At 37.1% G+C, this 18129-nt stretch overlaps 1 protein-coding gene across 1 annotated transcript in view; it reads left to right on the top strand.

The window, feature by feature from the left end:
• The first annotated feature begins 353 nt into the window (after positions 1-353).
• LRIG3 (leucine rich repeats and immunoglobulin like domains 3) overlaps positions 354-18129 on the top strand; it is a 59965-nt gene continuing 42189 nt past the window's right edge. Inside the window, exons 1-3 of the mRNA XM_020990155.2 lie at positions 354-937; positions 6999-7070; positions 7336-7410. Of these exons, the coding sequence (XP_020845814.1) occupies positions 690-937; positions 6999-7070; positions 7336-7410 (395 nt within the window). The 5' untranslated portion in view covers positions 354-689. The remainder of the gene's footprint in view (positions 938-6998; positions 7071-7335; positions 7411-18129) is intronic.

Genomic DNA, 18129 nt, shown 5'->3' with positions numbered 1-18129 from the left:
TTCTGATAAAAAGTCAGAACTGATTTCGGAAGATATCTCTATGTCAAATTTCCCAGGCAAAGTTTTGTACATTTGTTTTTTTAACTAACTCGCTTTAGTCGGTTCTTGCTCTTTTTGGGCAATGCGACATTCCATAGACTGAGGAATAGAAAAAATTCCCCAGTCAAACTGGGGACTTCTAGTCTAGGAGGCTAGCAAGCATCGCTTGGAATTTCCTACAATCTCAGCTCCACTTTATCCCTTGTCCCCTCCCTTTTAGCCTTGTTTTTGTCACGTGGGGGCTCTCTTTGGCCAATAGGAGGAGGAGCCTTGATTCCTTTGGCTCCCCGTCTTAGCTGCTCAGGTTTCTCACGTTGCTGTGGGGTGGGGAGGGGGAAAAAAGTTTTCTGGGGGAGGGAGCGAGTTTTGGAGCGCGTAGAACCTCGGAGTGCAACTTTGCAGCCCTCAGAGGCTTCGTCTTCTCTTTGCTGCCTGCAGTCCAGAGGCATGAACGGAGTTCGTTCTTCGGAATAGAAGAAAGTTTGAGTGAGTGGGGTGCGTGTGTGTGCGGACTCTCGCGGGCGCAAGAGTTGTTGCTGAGTCCGTGGCGTGTGTGTGTGTGTGTGTGTGTGTGTGTGTGTGTGTACTAGTGGTGATTGTGGGGCGGGGGCTGCTGAAGCTCGGGCCAAGCGGCACAGGGAGCCCCCGCGATGGGCCACTCGACGCTCGGCGCTGCCGCCGCGCTGGGCATGGGGCTGCTGCTCCCCACTCTGTTGGGCTTTGTGGATTCGGCCGAGGGGCAGAGCAGCAGCAAGAGGGGCGGCGGCCACCCACCCGCCGGTGCCTCTGCCTCCCTGCGGTGTCCCGCTCCCTGCCGATGCCTACGGGACCTGCTGGACTGCAGCCGCAAGAGACTGACCGGGCTCCCAGAGCCTCTCCCGCCCTGGGTAGTGCAGCTGTAAGTACTCATTCTTCAGGAACTGGTCCCTGATCGCGTTCCTTGGAATGCGGCTCCAGCCCAGTCCGTTCTGGGACCAGTGCCCGAGAAGGCGCCTAGGTCTGGGCTCAGTTTCCATTCGCCGCCACTGAGCGTCTGCTGGATGCTTTTATTGGTGCCCTCTGGCTGGGGGTTCTGCGGTTGGGGAAGGACCCCTTCTCTTGGGCTCCCAATACTGATCCCTCGAATTAGATACTCAGCCAAGAGGAACTAGGTCCGGAGGCAACCTGCCGCCTCCCTAGAGTTGCTGTTTGATCCTAGGTTGGGATCCTGTGATTAAAATTGAATTTCTGACTAATATCGCGCCATTCCTGGCCTCCCCATTTGCCCAGACACCAAGTGGGCTCCACGTTGCAGTTGGCAATTTGCGCAGGCACTACGTGATCCTTTCTTAATAGCCATCGTGCAACAAAGGGCTCTGTTTGTTCTTTGCCCCTGTTTACCATGCTGTTCCTTCGGAATTTTACGTGAGGAGGCCGTTCCTGTTCTCTCCTCTCCTATGGTTATTAGTTCCTGGTTCGTTCTCAGACGTGGTGGTGGAAAGTCAGATGAAATTACGCAGGGCCTGTTGCTTAAGTAGGTGAATTGCTCTCCTTACCAAGAAGTGTTTGAAGGATACCAAACACTTTAAAAAAAAAAAGTGGGGCAAAAGCAATGTGAAGTGGTCTACAACTTAGGGATTTGACATGTGAAGGTAGCATGCTTAATACTGTACGGAAAGAGTTGCAGAAAAAGAAAGGAAATGTTAGTTATTTGGAGATCTCTCCCAATTCTTCCCTCCTGGTTTTTGGGAATTTAAGGACCTATTTTTTTTTTTTTAGTGGGACATTATAGTTTAAAGTAGTTTTCCAGGCTAAAAGGGGGGAAAAAAGTACACTCTGTACGATTGAAATTAGGCCTACCAGAGCCTTATGTGATTATCCAGAAAGAAATTAGTTTTAGATTAAATAACTAAAAATAGTCAACAATAGATTAAAATAAAGTACTACACTTTTGTCTGTCATGTTTGTTTCATAGTCTTCCAGCAACTGAAACTTTAGTCTGATTGTTTAAAAACAACTTATTTTTAAAATAATGCATTGTATTTATCAAAATCTTAGTCCATAGAGATTTGGTGTCCATTGGTATAATTGTAAAATATACTGGCATAATATAGGAAACTTTAGTGGAAATCTGGGCTTTTGAAAAAGTGACACTGGAGGCCTGGATTTATTTTTCATCTTTGTCATCAAGATGACTAGACTAGCAGTTTTATTGATTTCAATTCAGTCTACCGTGTGCAAGGTGCTTTCCTAGGCAGTGGCCATCAAAGACGAAAATGAAGACAGCACCTGCCCTCAAGGAGCGTTCATTTTATTGTCCAAAGAACAAGAGATAAGGCCTTTAAAAACAGGAAGACTTCCAATTAGCTGTGGCTAATTCTGTTCATTTTCCTCATCTGGAGGTCATGCTGCCTCATTCATGAAAAGTGAATGGTTCTATTGACAACATGTGAAACTCCACATTGAAATGGCTGGAGGTGGGCACCAATGAATAATCCGGGCCTGAGAACAAGAAAATGATCTTTTCTTTTTCACAGGTAGACTGAAAGTGCTTTTCTCACCCGCTGAATCTAATTAACATTGAAGAATTTCTTAAAGCCTAACTTAATTTAAGCTTGTAGCTATAATCCACCTTTTTTTCTGAGGGTCTGGGGTGGGGAGGGGGAGGGTAAGTGTAGAAAATCTTAAAAAGCAGCCATGTCCCTTGGTTGTAAGTTGTTAAACCAAAGGGGGTTCAGTAACAATTTAAGCATTGTCTTAAAAGTGCACTGACCTAATTAGGATTTTGTTTTGCAGATATTTGGTGGTGCACTAAAAACAAATTGCAATTTATTTGGTTAGTGCAGTCTTTAATTACATTTCCGGCCTGTAGTAAATTGTCTTTCTTCAAGTTCACATTCCTGAAACTTATGTGAAAATAAGTCCCACTTGTATAAATAAGCACAGGGTCTGTTGTCAGAAACCCTGCTGTGATCACTCATTGGACAGCTGTGTCATTCTTGTACTTCTGTGACTTTTAACCATCTTTGTAGGTGTCACCAACCGTGTGGTCCAAATTCTTTCATGTAAATGCTTCTTTTGTTTGTGGAGAAAGCTTTAGGGGGGCCCTCTCTGCACTTTATAAAGGAAGAGAGTGGGACAACATGTGGAATTGGGTTTTGCAAAACCTTTGTTATTTTCTCATTTGAAAATCTTTGGCAGGGTGTGGGGAAGACACCTACTGCTTATATTTTGCATAATTAGAAAAGCTTGGAGGGGGTATATGGAGATAAATGTTTTGTTTCTAAGTCGGAGAGTAAGCAAGGATTTCTTATTGTTCTCTGCATCTTATACTTGGTGTGAACAAATTAACACCTTTTTCCCTTAAGGGGAAGAACTAGTGAAAGTTTGTCTTTTCAGGGTTTTTTTTTTTTTGAGACTTACAAAATAACTTTCATAGTTGCCTTTTGTTTGGAAAACTGCTATCTAGGGAGTTTGCAGTTGTTGTAACTGTGATGAAATTAAATAAAAATCTGCTCAAATGTAGTTTTGACCTGTGATTACTATTGCTCAGAAACATCCCATGGGGAGAGAGGGACTAGTTGAACTGAGCCAGTAAACAAGAGTATTCTACTTAGCCTAACTCACAGAAAGTAAAATTAATATTTGAATGAAAGTGGTTCTTTGAGAATTAAAAACTGATAAATATTTGGGAAAACTTTGTTTACAACTGCCTTTAGAGTTGGACTTGAGTTTACTTCTGGAGTATGTGCTTACAAAGTGCTGTGAATCTTGTTAGAATGAAAGTTTCGTAGGCAGGAGGGGGAGAAGTTGTCCCCTTGCCAATCTCAACTATTATTAAATTCTCACTGGACTTTTAGAATTATTTACCTTATCACCTAGGAATTTTTGAGATCTCCTTGAGATCCACAAGGTAGTCTCTGCTAATGTTATATCTTCAGTCTTGGCCTCTTGCTACATCCTCTCAGTCTTTACCAGGATTGTCAGGGGGGAAATGGCCTTTATGGTTTTAGCAGCTGTTTTTCTGTATTTTCCAGACTAAAACTTGAACATAGCACGCTGATTTATGAGTCACTTTAGATCACTGTCTTAAAACAGCTACAGCCCGGCTTTTTGTTTTTTAGCCTTACAGATTTCTGCTGAATTAGCAGCTCTACAGGCCCCAGTGGGATTGATTAAGAAGCTGTTGCTGGATTTGCATTTTAAAATTTGACTTGGGAGTCAGGTTTCTGAATGCTAAAAGGACAAAAAGTCTAGCTCTAAAAAAATGCTGCAAATTAAATATTTTCATCTTGTTCGCTTTCTTATAAAGTGTGGGGAGAGGGACGCTCTTGAAGAGGCTCTTCTCTGAGAGCCCTTAATTTCAATTATTTTGCTCTTCAGGATCTTGGTAAATATTTAATCTCTCTTTCCACCTGTTCCCCCCCCCTTCCCTCTACACACACACACACACACACACACACACACACACACACACACGTACACGCACCTTTACCACATCTCTTGTGTATTGAAAAAAAATAGACATAAAGATGAAGTCTTTTTTTGCCTTTTTGAGAAGGAATCGAAAGTACAGATAAAAAAAAAGACTGAAATTCTATATCTTAAAACTGTTTTTCAGTGTACCCTACATACAGTATGAGCTTACATTTAGGAGAATGTGGCCTATTGGTTATGAAATAAGAGTTTCTTAAATCTAAGCCATAAGAAAGCTAAATTTAGCTACTAAAAAGTTTCACTTTAGTAGTAGAAAGAAGTTTAGGAGAGAATCTCTCCTTTTCTCTTCCTGCCCCCCTTCCCCCATAATATGGTTTTCATAGTAGAGAAACCTCAGGAATGAAAGTGTGGGACAAGTGTTTCCATCTTCTGCACCTGGATTAGAGAAGACATTATCACTTGCATGTGCCCGAGTCCAAAAGAGAGGATTTCCACTTGAAAGGCCTTTTGTTGGGGATCTCAGTAATTTATTGATTGTTGCTTTAAAGCTACCCTTCTTCCTCATCATTTTTGGTTGTGCAACATTAGTTAATGTGAGAAGAATATTAAATGATAAATTTAATTTTTTTTCCTTCTTTGGCCAGCCTCCTCATTCCCCTCCCCTTCAAAAAGAATATATATATATATATATATATATATATATATATATATATATATATATATGTATGTATATATATATACATATATATGTATATATATATGTATGTATGTATATTAAAGGAGCTTAATGTACTCAGACCCATGCTTATAAATTATGGTTCCTCTATTTCTGTTCTCCTCTCCCCTCATCTGAAACTTTGAGAAGTAATAGGAAAATACAGAGGTATAGTCTGATTATAACTGTAGTTATTCATTTTGACAAGCATTTTTCAACCCCTACTATGTGCACGATAACATTTAAGGATTTGTGATTATACAAAGGCCCTTAAATAGTCTTAGGAGGCTTTATATTGATTTTAATTGGCCTTTCAGGTAAAGCACTGGTTTTTTTGTTATATTTTTTTAAAATGTATGGGAAATCAGTGAACATCAATGTGGCTAAAAACGAGAACAGTTTTTACTCCAAACATAATGTGAATTGTTCTGCTCATGGTTCCCTTGATCGACTCCAGATGGATGTGTGCTCAAGCTGTAAGTGAAAGTGTCTGGCTCCACTATGGTGATCATGCACAGCAGTGGTTGTAATTGCAGGATTTTTATAGTTTAAATACTCTGCCAGATTTTTTTTTTCATGTTCTAACCCTAGCAGAACAAATCTACTCATGTCTGTTACTGTCTGGTAGGTCCTTAGGCAAAAATGTTTTGAATAAAACCTTAGTGGAATTTTTGAGGTAAAGTGTAGAAATCCAGGTTTACACTAATATTGCTAATTCTGTATGGGTAGGATTGCTGATAGGGAACTTGACATCCTCCTTAGGATTTTGTATATTTCTCTTATGCCCACCTTAAATGAGTTGTATCTTCTACAACAAACTTTGGTTATCTACATGATTAATTAGCATTTGAAACATTGAAAGCATTAATCTTTGAAAAACTGGTTAACTTAAGTGGAAGGGAACTCCTAGCCAGATTAATTTCTAGCCTGAATTTTGTGATTTTCATAATCTGTTCAGTGGTTCCATTTTCTTTACACCATGTTGAAGACACCTATTCAGCATGGATTCACTAAATCACCTTGGTCCTTAAATATTAAAGAGACATCCTGCAAAACTATTGAGTTTTATATCAAAAGTGACTATCCCCCTTTTAATTATGTTATGAAATAGATGCTATCAGGAATCTTGAAGTTTTTAGTAGGGGATTTTTTTTTCTACTTGAAAAACCCACATTTTCTTTAACAAAATTTTTACAAATCATTTGTCTTGTTCAGTGGGTAATACAGTAGTTGTTTTCCTCATGCTCAATTTGTGCTTAAACTATGCAGTTAAAAAAAAAAAGATTGGATTGAATGATCCTAAGGAAGTAAGGACTAAAGGGTTTTTTTAAAATTTTTTTTTTACACAAATGCTGAGACTGTCAATAATGAAAGAAATGAATCCAAGCAAACAAACATGTTTGAAAAAGCAATGTTTATTTTGTTTGGCTCAACTAAATGCTTTAATGCTTAATTTTATGGTAATAAGATTTCTTCAGAGGCTGCAGTTTCAGCAACCTGCCTAATTAGCCACTTTTCGCATGGCATGACTTCATCATATCAAGGGACAGGAACAACCACTTCACAAAGGGCCTGTTCACCAGGTGCCAAGAGCCATCTTTTTAAAAGTTTGTGGCTTAAAAGCATTTGAAATTGCCAACCTCCTAGACTCATTTTGTTCTCAAAGTTGGTATTTTTGTTGTGAAGTAGTTCATGGAAAATATGTGAGCAAGTTTTATATACCCTATCTAATGTTGATGGAGACACCTATAATCTCAATGCAGATAGTTAAGCCCTATTAAATAGAGCTGGGTTTATTTATACTAACTTTATTTTTGTTACCTTACAGGGACTTAAGTCACAACAAATTGTCTTTAATCAAAGCAAGTTCTCTGAGTCACCTCCAGAGACTTCAAGAAGTGTAAGTAATGTTAAGTTCTAGGTTATTTTAAACTTGGTGTTTAGATAAAGTAATATGGCACCCATATGTGTGTATGTGTGGATACCTATATCTATGTGTGTGTATATATGTGTGCATATGTATGAATATATGCGTTATATATATAATATGCACTTAAATAATATTACTTGGATTTGGGGTGTCAGGGTATCATTTTTTAAAGTTTAACTCATCTTCACCATTCTTCATCACCATTGGACTGATTTGCTGTTTTTGGAATTCCTAGGAAACTGAACAACAACGAATTTGAGACCATACCAAATCTGGGACCAGCAGCAGCAAATATCACCCTTTTGTCCCTGTAAGTCAATACCACTGCTGTTTGATGTAGTAGGGCAATGACCCTCTACCAGAATACCAGTGCTTAAAGTTGTAGAAAACAATCCTGTGGGGCAGCTTTGCATATTTAATATATTACGTAATGAAGACAGGCACAAGTAGTTGATGTGTCCTTTAAATCGGATTATTGTGTTTCGAGCCTGTGATTGTATAGCAGTGTAAAGTTACCTAATGTTGTCACCATGCAGCCATATTCTTGTTCTGGTCTCTAGGATTCATACACACATCACCTTCAACCTTTATGGGACACATTTGATGATGCATATACAAACCAAGGGCTTAATTCCAATGGTGTTTAGTGCTTGGCATCTTGCCTGAGGACTATAGATTGCGTATTTCCTCATGCAGAAAGATCAGCACTGTTTTTTGAAGAGTAATAGGAGTTAGTAATAAGCCATCATATGTCTCCCAAAGTGGCGCCAGTAATGAAAGTCAGGATTTTGTGTATAGATTTGGAAACATTCACCCAAAATATCAAGTTATCAAGTTAAAATTGAATACGTGGTTAAGAACATAAATACTTTTGGCTACTATATTTTCTGTGTAAGTTTTTCATTAAAATTAAGACTATTTTCCAGTTTCCAAACATCTAGGACAGATTAAGTGTTTCTATTTATACTTTTAAGATTGGAGTTGGTATAGCCTTCACTTTTAAAGGTATTTTAAAATAGAATTTTTTGAATGCACATATTTTGGTTTTTATATAAATTCTGGAACTGAAAGTCAGTAAACAAACATAAGAAACTTGAATCACTTCAGACTGTCTTTTAAACCAGTGAAATTAGGGGGGAAAAAGTACAATTCCTTTTTTTAGATATCTTAGGGGAAAAATAGACATTCATACTTGTTATTCCTGGGAAAGGTGCTAGAGAGGTTGAAGTCATGTAGTAAATTTCAAGGAAGCTGTTCAATTAATTAAAATGATCACTCTTCAATTGCTTACATCTGGTGATTTATAGAGGTTTGTTTTTACTATGAGCCTAGGTCAGCGAAGTCCCTGGTGCAGCCACTGTGTCTGCACTCTTCTGTTTGAATAAGAACTAAATGATATCTGATACTGAGGTGGTTTTTCCGCAGATCCGAATCAGAAAAGAATGAAAGAAAAAGCAGATGGTATTTGACCAATAACTACTAAATTTTATAAGGAACTTATGTGGGGTGTGTGTGTGTGTGTGTGTCTGTGTGTGTGTGCATGTGCACATGTGTATATGTGTGCATGCTGCATGCTAATTTTTATTAACCAATTTTCTGTCTTACAATAAGCTAAGACTTCTTAGAACTTTGTGAAGTTTCAGTTTTTGTCTTTTACATATCTTTAGGCAAATTTAACTCCTCGGAAGCTGCCATTTGACTCTGAAATCCTTGCCAAGACATTGGGTGATTGCTTTAGATACTCCTTGAGGTCACTAGATACCTTATGACTGTTAGAGGAACAAATCCAAAAGAATTGTCTGTGGAGAAGGTCAGAAATGGAATCTTGTAGTCTACATGGCAGTGGAAGAAAATCTTTTTTTTTTCAGAAATTAACTAGGGAACCTAGTAATGTATGGGGAAATAGCCCAATGGTTTGGAGTTTTGCAGATATAATTAGTATCTTCAGAATTAGTATCGATCAGAAAAATAAGGGTGGAATCTGAAAAGTTAGATGCTTAGATTATTTTGAACTTTTGAAGTCTTTCCTCCCTATACATAAAATAAATTGAGATAATCATTCTCTCTAACATTAGTTTTACTACCTCACAGTCTTATTAATGATTTCAATGATTATTTGACAAAGTTCAGATAAAGAATTATGAAATAGCTCTACAGAAGCCAAGAATAACTTTCCCTCCCATGTTAACTTAATGTAATAAAATTGTCCAAATAACTTTGCCCTCTCACCCCAGATTTAAAGATTCTGAGAAATCTCTTTGTTTGACCTATGTTATTTCTTTCCTCTCTAGCTATTCACTTTGTCCATAGGTTTCATTAAGTAATGCGAAACACATGTATATTTTTTTAAAAAAAATTATAAAGCATCCCAAAAGATAGATGAGGCACTTCTTTAGAGGGAAACACCTTTTCTTTAAGAGGGAAAATTGTTTCTGGAAAATCCAAAGGCATATTTATTTCAATTGATGAGTTATTTTGACAAAATAAGACGTGATCAGTGAATAAGAGGAATGAGTGCTTTTTAAGAATTCATAGGGTTGCTTTCAGTCTCTCCTTTCTCTGCTCTATCCTCTACATACTTGCCCAAACAATCTTTTTAAAATATGTATCTGACTGTGTCATTCCCCTGCTCAAAAACCTTTAGTGGCTACCCATTGCTATGGTATGAAATACTAACTCTTTAGCCTGGCCTTTAGGGTTCTTCTACTACTGGGATTCCGAAACTATCTCTCTAGCTTTATTTCATACTACCTCCCCTTTACAAACTTGATCCTCCATACAAATATGACTCCTAGTGGAGATAATTGTGGATTATATCCTATGTATGGGGAATGGCTTTCACAGAGACTGGAGGCTGAGTTTGAGAAATAGCTAAGAATGAACCCAGAACGAAGAGTTAGTATTTAATACTGGAGGCATTAGGAAGCCAGTGACAGTTTTTGAGCTGAAAACTGATATGAGTAGGAGTTGTGCCTTTAGAAGATGACTTTAGTAGATCTTTGGAAAAGATGGATTGAAGAGAGTAGACTGGAATTAAGGAAATCAAATAGGCTATTGTAGGAGTTTTTTGGAGGGGTAGCTAGCTGGTGTGATTGATAGAGCACTGGGCCCAGAGTCAGGAAGACCTGAGTTCAAATCTGTCCTCAGACACTAGCTTTGTGTTCCTAGGCAAGTCACTTATCCCTCTTGGTCTCAGTTTCCTCATTTGTAAAATGAGCTGGAAAAGGGAATGGTAAACCATTCGAGTGTCTTTACCAAGAATGATCCAAATGGGCTCAGGAAAAGTTGGACATGACCAAAAAACAACTTAACAACAATTGGAGGGGTTTAGGTATGAGCTGATGAATGGTACTGTTTGTGTAGAAGTAGAGAAGAGATGTGAAAGAGGTATGGAGAGCAGGGTGGTTCAGGGGACTCCCTGTCGGATTTGAAATTAGAGAATCTGACTGCCAACCCTCTGCAGATCACTTAAATTCTCTTGGCCTTAGTTTCTTCTGTAAAATGAAAGGGTTGACCTATGATCCCATGATAATTGTTAAGTAGAATCAATAAGACTTGAGAATTAATTGGATATGGGAGTAGGTTGGTGAAGTTGAAGTCAGAGTCCAGTATAACTCTGTTGTTACAAACCTCAGTAATTAGGAAGAGAATGATGCCAGTGATAGAAATAGAGATGTTTGGAGGAGGAATAAGTTGAGATACCTACAGAATCTCTGAAGAGGAATGTCCAGCAGGCAGTTGACCAACTGGAAGTGGAGTTTAAGGGACAGAACAGACTAAAGATTTCAGATAATTTTTGACAAAATATTTTCTTTTAATTTTGTGATGACTGTGCCAAATGCATTGGTTTTCATTGGCATGGAAATTGCCACAGTTGGAAATTACCACTAAGTCATTAGCAAAGATGATGTCATATATAGTAAATTGCTTTTGTCTGTTTCTCTCAAAATTCAAGGACACACAGTATAATAGTTGGTGAGATGCAATTTAAGTGATATTCCAATACATTTATACATCCACTCCCTTATTAACCATTGCTTGTACTCAGCTGCTCACTTTCATCCAGTGAGCATCTTCTGATCCACTTATATGCCTAATGTCTAAGGCTAGCAATCAAGTAATTTTTGAACACCTGCTTTGGCCCAGCAATAAGTGTAGATATTGTAATAGTAGAAGGAGGCGTAGGTATTTCTCTTGAGGAACTTATTCTGTATTTGGGATAACAAAGCATATGTATAATAATTTGACACAAATCATTAAAGGATAGAAGGCATGATCTTTCCAGGTTTGCATGTTCTTTCCCTATTTTTAAGGTAAATTTTTATGATATCTTTTATATTTAGATCATTACATATCTGAATGTCTCTCCCTTCCTTCCAGAGAGCCATATTTTATAATAATTGATTTTGGGGTGTTTTTAAGCAATTGGGGTTAAGTGACTTACCTAGAGTCACACAGCTAGTAAGTGTCAGGTGTTTGGTCTGAGGTCAGATTTGAACTCAGGTCCTCCTGACTTCAGGACCGGTGCTTTTTCCACTGCACCACCTAGCTGCCCCCATAATAACTGATTTTGAAAGGGGGTCTGGGAGAGTTCAGCAGTTCTAACCAACATAGCAAAAAAATTTGACCTCATTTAGTGTTTCACACTTACATTTCTTCATAGATGCACAGAGTTGGGGAAAGAGACAATGCTTTCTCTCTCATCTGTCTACTTTGAGGACTAGCTTGGTATTTATAATTAATTTTACAGCATTCAACTTTGATTGTTTTGAGCTCTTTGAGGTCAATGATTTTGTTTTGCCTTTCTTTGCATCCTCAGCACTTAGCACAGTGCCTGGAACATAGTAAGTGCTTAATAAATGCTTACTGACTGTTGTTCTTTCCACTTTCATTATTGCAGCAATATGTGTCATTATGTATATTTTGTTGGTTATGCTTCATTTTGAATCAGTTCCCATAAGTATTCCCGTACATCTCTGTATTCAGCATTTCTTATAGTACAGTAATTGTTTATTACAATATTGTAACCTGTTTAGTTATTCCTGCGCTGATGGACATTGATTTTGTTTCCAGTTATATATTCTTACTAAACAACAACAACAAAAATCCACTATAAATATTTAGCATATATGAGGTCTTTCTTTTTGCCTATCTTTTTGTTAACAGTTCTAGGCTCTTAGCCCTCACCCCCATCTCCACCCCCAAAAAGCTACTATAAATATTTTGGTATATATGGGGTTTTTCTTTTTGCCTGTCTTTTTGCTCACAGTTCTATGCTCTTACCCCACCCCTGCCAAAAAAAGCCACTGCAGATATTTTAGTGCATATATGGGGCCTTCCTTTATGTTCTCCTTGGGACATAAGCCTGCAGTGAAATATCTGGGTATAGGTATTTTAATAATTTCCTTTGCATCATTACAAATTGTTTTCCATAATTGTTAGACCAATTCACATTGTATTTGTACTCTCTTCTTTCTACAAGTCCTCCATCAATGAATATTCTCATTTTCTGTCACATTTGTCAGTTTGGCTGAGTGTGAGGTAAAATTTGTATTTCCCTTATTAGTGGTGATTTGAATATTCTTTCATATGGTTTTTAATGGTTTGTAATTCTTTTGAGAACTGTTTATTCATATCTTCTGATCACTTGTCACTTGAGGATTTTCTTTTTCTTGAAATTATTTTGATGACTTTATTTATACTTGATTTTACTTCTCAGAGTATATATTGTGTCATGCCCCATCCAAACTCCCACCTCCACACAAATATCCCTTGTAGGATGTAAGACCCTTGACTGTTTCAGGTTTTGTCTTTGTATCCCTGTGGATTGCCTTGTATATAAAACATTATAGGTACTTATTGAGGAATTTAAACAAATAATGAAGTATTAAATTGTATACTGCATGGAGTAGGTAATAGATGAGTTCAAGAAAAGGTGTCACTGTAGATAAGAGTAGGTGAACAAAGCCCCCATGTAGGGGAAGGTAGCACTAGAGATAGGTGGGGATTGAAGTATAGATTAGTAGAATTTGGATAGGTAGAAAGAAAAGGAGAAGGCTTTCCAGTAGGAAGAAAGGCATGAGCTAGTTCCCTGACTCTGCAGCAAAACTGTTCATAGCATGTATTGAGGATGCTAAGAAATCTGACTTCACTAAAGCACAAGATTTGTATTTGTGAGTAGTAGTAGGATCTAAAGTTGAATATGATCCCAGAAGTCTATCTTACAAGGTTATTAATCTTTTTGTGTATGTCATGGACCCACTTTGTGGTCTGGTGAAGCCTTGGACCCCTTCTCAGAATGTTTTTTAAATTCATAAAAATAAAGAACACAGAAATAGGGTTTGGGAGACCTGAGTATTCTGTTTATCCCTCTTGTCTAATAGTCACATGACTATTCTGAGGCCAAGTCTCGGGGAGAAAGAACAGTGGATTTAAACTTAGGAGACCTCATTCACTTCTGTACAACCTTGAACAAGTGACTTATCACCCTCTCTGGCCTTCAAAGTCATCACCTGTATAATAAGAGGTTGGACGAGAATGATGTCTTTCTCTAGACCCCTTTCAGCTGTCAATTATGTAATCCAATGAAAAACCTCTCCAAGATTATCGGGAGGAGCATATGAAATAACCTGTGTAAATAGTTAGTAAACTTTTTTATTTATAAATGTTATTTATTTTGTTATTAATGTTATTAATATTTATAAATGTTAGTATGTTCTTTTCATTTATTTGTTTATTCATTCATTTATTTATTCATCTATCTGTCTGTCTGTCTATCTACAGAATTTCTTGTGTGTAGGTCAAAGTAGGGAAACTTCGAGGCTGGGACTATGGATAACGTGAAACTATTATGGTTTTCTGAGGATGACACAATGAAAGCATGTTTTAGGAAAATTATTCAGGAATCAGCATGGGCATAGATTGAGGAGAGAAAACACTGCAATCCCAAAGACCACTTAAACTGTTCAATAATACAGATGGGAAGTGATGAGGGACACTAGACTTTGAGAATATGGATGGAAAAGAGGAAAAACTGACACTTTAGTGACAAGCTATAGAAGACAAAAGAGAATCACTGCTAAAATGATTGAGGTAGCTCCTTTTTGTGACGGAAGGAATGGTGTGCCAAGGGCAGAAAGGAGAAAGATCAAAAAAAGAGATATAGCTTTGAAGTCAAGAATTCCTGGGTTCTAGACCTAAGACATACTGGCAGTGTGATTCTGGGCAAGGAACTTAATTCCTCACTATTCCATAGGCAACTTTAAGGCTAAAAGTTGAAAAGAAGGTTCAGACCTGAATTGGAAGAGGGATTTTCCTCATCCAGGAATTACCTGTATCAATGAAATCACAGATTTAGGCCCCATACCTGTTCCTATAAGGAAAGATGTGAATGAACCTGGAATTCTAAGGTAAATAGAATGCTGCGTACATTTGAGTGATGAAAAAATCAGACTCATTAAAAGTACTGACAACTATCTCATTGTAAGAAAATTAGTACGTGAAATGTCACCCGAGTGTAATTTTTAAAGATCCAAACCTGTGACTTCATCTTTGTAGGAAACTCCCTCCACTAATGCTGATGAGTAATTTACTTATAACTTAGTCTTTGAATAGCCTAGGGGCCACTGAGACGTCATGTGAAATGGGCAACATGGTCATCCAGATAAGATGGGTGTCCTAGGCAAGGTTTTCTTATGCCAATACTGATCATCTATCCACTTGGCTAGGCTGTTACATACAAGGATAATTTATAACATAGGAAACTGAATATCTGAAACTTTGAAGTAACAAAATGTTCAGCTACTTTCTGCCTCTGATTTCCCTGTCAGCCACATTTTTGACTTGGTTGATTCAAGGCAAGAACTGAGCCAAAGATATGTGCTTATACAGGGGTACTTTTAGCCTCGGCACACTCTTCTAGAGTGCATTTTAAAACAGAAATAAAAAGGAAAAAGGAGACGGTGGGGGATAGGGTATGGATACTAGTCCTGTAGTCAGAGAACCTGATTTCAAATTTGCCTTCTGACATTTAGTACCTGTGTGAACTTGGGCACATCTGTAAGATGAGAGGTTTGGACTAGGTGACTTTTGAGGTTTCTTCCTCCAATGCATGATCTTTGATACTATGATCCCTTTGCCCTCTGTTCCCTGCCTTTGCACCAGCCTCTGCTTCGCAGAGGTGGCCCATACAACATGATCAACTTCTCTGAGTGTGTACTGGTCATTTTATTCCACAAGAATAGATCCCTTCTCATATACTGTAAGTCAATGAATAAGGTTATAGAAGTTAACTTACAGAATATTGCTTTCCAGTTAAGTTTTCCAGATGATATCCATATTTCTCTACTACCTGTATTCCTTTAGCACTTCAAAGGTCAGTGTGGGTAAGGAGAAGTGTTTTGAGACAAGAGACATTAGACAAATAAAATCTGTTTCTCTTCTTGCTGATAACTAAACTTTTATGATTAAAAATAGTGTAATTACAAAGGAAAAGAACTTATATGTACAAAAATATTCATAGCAGCTCTTTTTGTGGTGGCAAAGAAGTGGAAATTGATGGAATCCCCATCAATTAGGGAATGGCTGAACAAGTTGTGGTATATAATTGTGATGGAATACTGTTTTGCTATAAGAAATGATGAGCAGAATGCTTTCAGAAAAACCTGGGAAGACTTACATGAATTGATAAAAAGAGAACAGAATCAAGAGAACATTGTACACAGTAATAGCAATATTGTATGGTCATCAACTATGAATAACTTAGTTATTCTGAACAGTAGTATTATCCAAGACAGTTCTTCTGAAGGACTTAAGAAAAATTCTCTCCATCTCCAGAGAAAGAATTGATGGACTCTGAATACATATTGAAGCATAATTTTTTCACTTTATTTTTCTTGCCTTTTTTGCAATATGGCTAATATGGAAATATGTTTTACTTGATTTCACATGTATAATTGATATTACATTTCTTGCCTTCTCAATGGGTGGGGAAGGAGGGGGAGGGAGAGAATCCAAAACTCAAAATTAAAAAAAAATTATGTTAAAAATAATCAAAATTTTTTTAACAGAATACTGAATTTTGATCAAATTTCATTGAACTGTAATAGTAATTGTATAGTTGATAATGGTAGTGCTCCTTTAGCTGAAAAAAATGCTAAATAAGACTTAATTTTAAAAGCTTAAAAAGGAAGGATTTTTGGTGATTGCCAGTCATTCCCTTACACTGGGAGTTAGGTGCTCTGCTGCGGTTCCAAAGCAAGTCAAAGCTACAGCTCTTTTCCCCATTAGTGGGGAACTTGACACTGGGACAGAAACTTTAGAAAGAATTAACTGGTTGTGGATGATGGCTGGAACTACATGAGGGAGCTGAAGTCAAAAGTATACAAAGTTCTGCTATCTCTGCATTGGACTATACAGGGATTCTCAAATGAATTTTATTAACTAATATGTATTTCTGATATTGTTCCAACATAACTGGTTGTTTAAAAAGCTAGTTTGAGATCTCAGAGTGATTCAAATGAGTGCAGTATATATAGTTTGACAGAAGGATGGATTTTATTTTAAGAACTTGGTAAGAAAACTCAGTTTGTATTCTCTGCATCTTAATAAAATTAAGTAGTTTTTTTGGTGGATACTTTATACTGATAAATTATTTCTTCAGTATGGGGTGCTTCTTCTGCCATGCAGATCGCAATCTCTCCATTGCCTTAATATATATTCTTCACAATCAAAGATAGGTATATCAGAAGTAGAAGGTAAACATGCATTTTATTTATTTTTAATTTGATTTAATTTTTATTTCATTTTCAGTTCCAAATTATTTTCTTCTCCCTCCCCCCTCCCTTGCCCTTGCTCATTGAGAAGGAAAGAAAAATAAAGCCTATTAAAATATTTATGGTCACGCAAAATAAATCCCTGCATTCACCATGTTACCCTCTGCCCCTCAAAAATAAATAAATAAATAAGAAAGAAGGAAAAGGAAATAAAACATGCAGTTTTAAAAAGGTAGGTTTTGAGATAATATTATAGCCATCTTATAAAATTGCATGATATTTTATTTCATTAAACAGTAAGCAGATATGTGTGAAGGCAGAGGTAGTGGGGAGAAACTGTGGCCATTTGAATTAACAGTGACTGTTTTTCATGATGGGCTTTCCAAAAGCATAATTCCTGGCCACAGGCAGTGTCACTAACCTTAGTCAACAGTCTCTCCACTCCTAGTGAAGATTATAGTGAAGACAAACTACATCACTATTGATGGAAACCCAATTTGGAAATTGAGATTCTACCAATGATAATCATTACTATATACACAGCGAGCAGTATTAAATTTAGGAAAATAGCAGCTTTTCAGTTAAAAACAACAGGTATTGTTTTATTTAACTAAACAACAAATATATTCTGAATATTTTTCAGTAACAAAACATAAGTACTTCAAACAAATAAGCAAGTATTATAAAATTTTAATTATTCAGATATATGATTTTTAAAAATACAAAAATGGTCAATTTCAGCTTGGTCAACATAATTCAACCTTCTCTCTCTCTCTTTAATCACAGACTTTCTAGATTTTTGATTTCTCAAACAGTCTTTCAACTTAAAATGAATCAGTACACAGAAAAATAATTTTATATACCGACTTGCAGAAGCTACTTTGTCCAGACATGAGTGATTAATTTCCTAAGGATGTGTGTATGTATTTGTATGTGAATGTATGTATGATTTCAGATCTTCTAGGTAAAAATACATCATGGTGTAGTTTAAAGAATGCTGAATTTGATCTTGGAAGATCTGGATTTGAATGCTTGCACTGCTGCCTTTACTACTTGTTTAACCTTTGACCAGGTCACTTAATGTCTCTAGGATTCAGTTGGTAAAATGTAAAACTGAGGAGATGATCCATGATTCTTCTTTCTTGTTGTTCAGTTATTTTTCAGTCATGTCTGACCCTTCATGACCACATTTGAAGTTTTCTTGGCAGAGATACTGGAGTGGTTTGCTGTTTCATCCTCTAGCTCGTTTTAAAAGA

This window comes from Phascolarctos cinereus, unplaced genomic scaffold, assembly GCF_003287225.1.
Source record: "Phascolarctos cinereus isolate Bilbo 61053 unplaced genomic scaffold, phaCin_HiC Scaffold_1;HRSCAF=81, whole genome shotgun sequence".
Lineage (NCBI taxonomy): Eukaryota > Metazoa > Chordata > Mammalia > Diprotodontia > Phascolarctidae > Phascolarctos > Phascolarctos cinereus.
The sequence above is the reverse complement of the archived record's forward strand: the minus strand, read 5'-3'. Positions and strand labels throughout refer to the sequence as shown.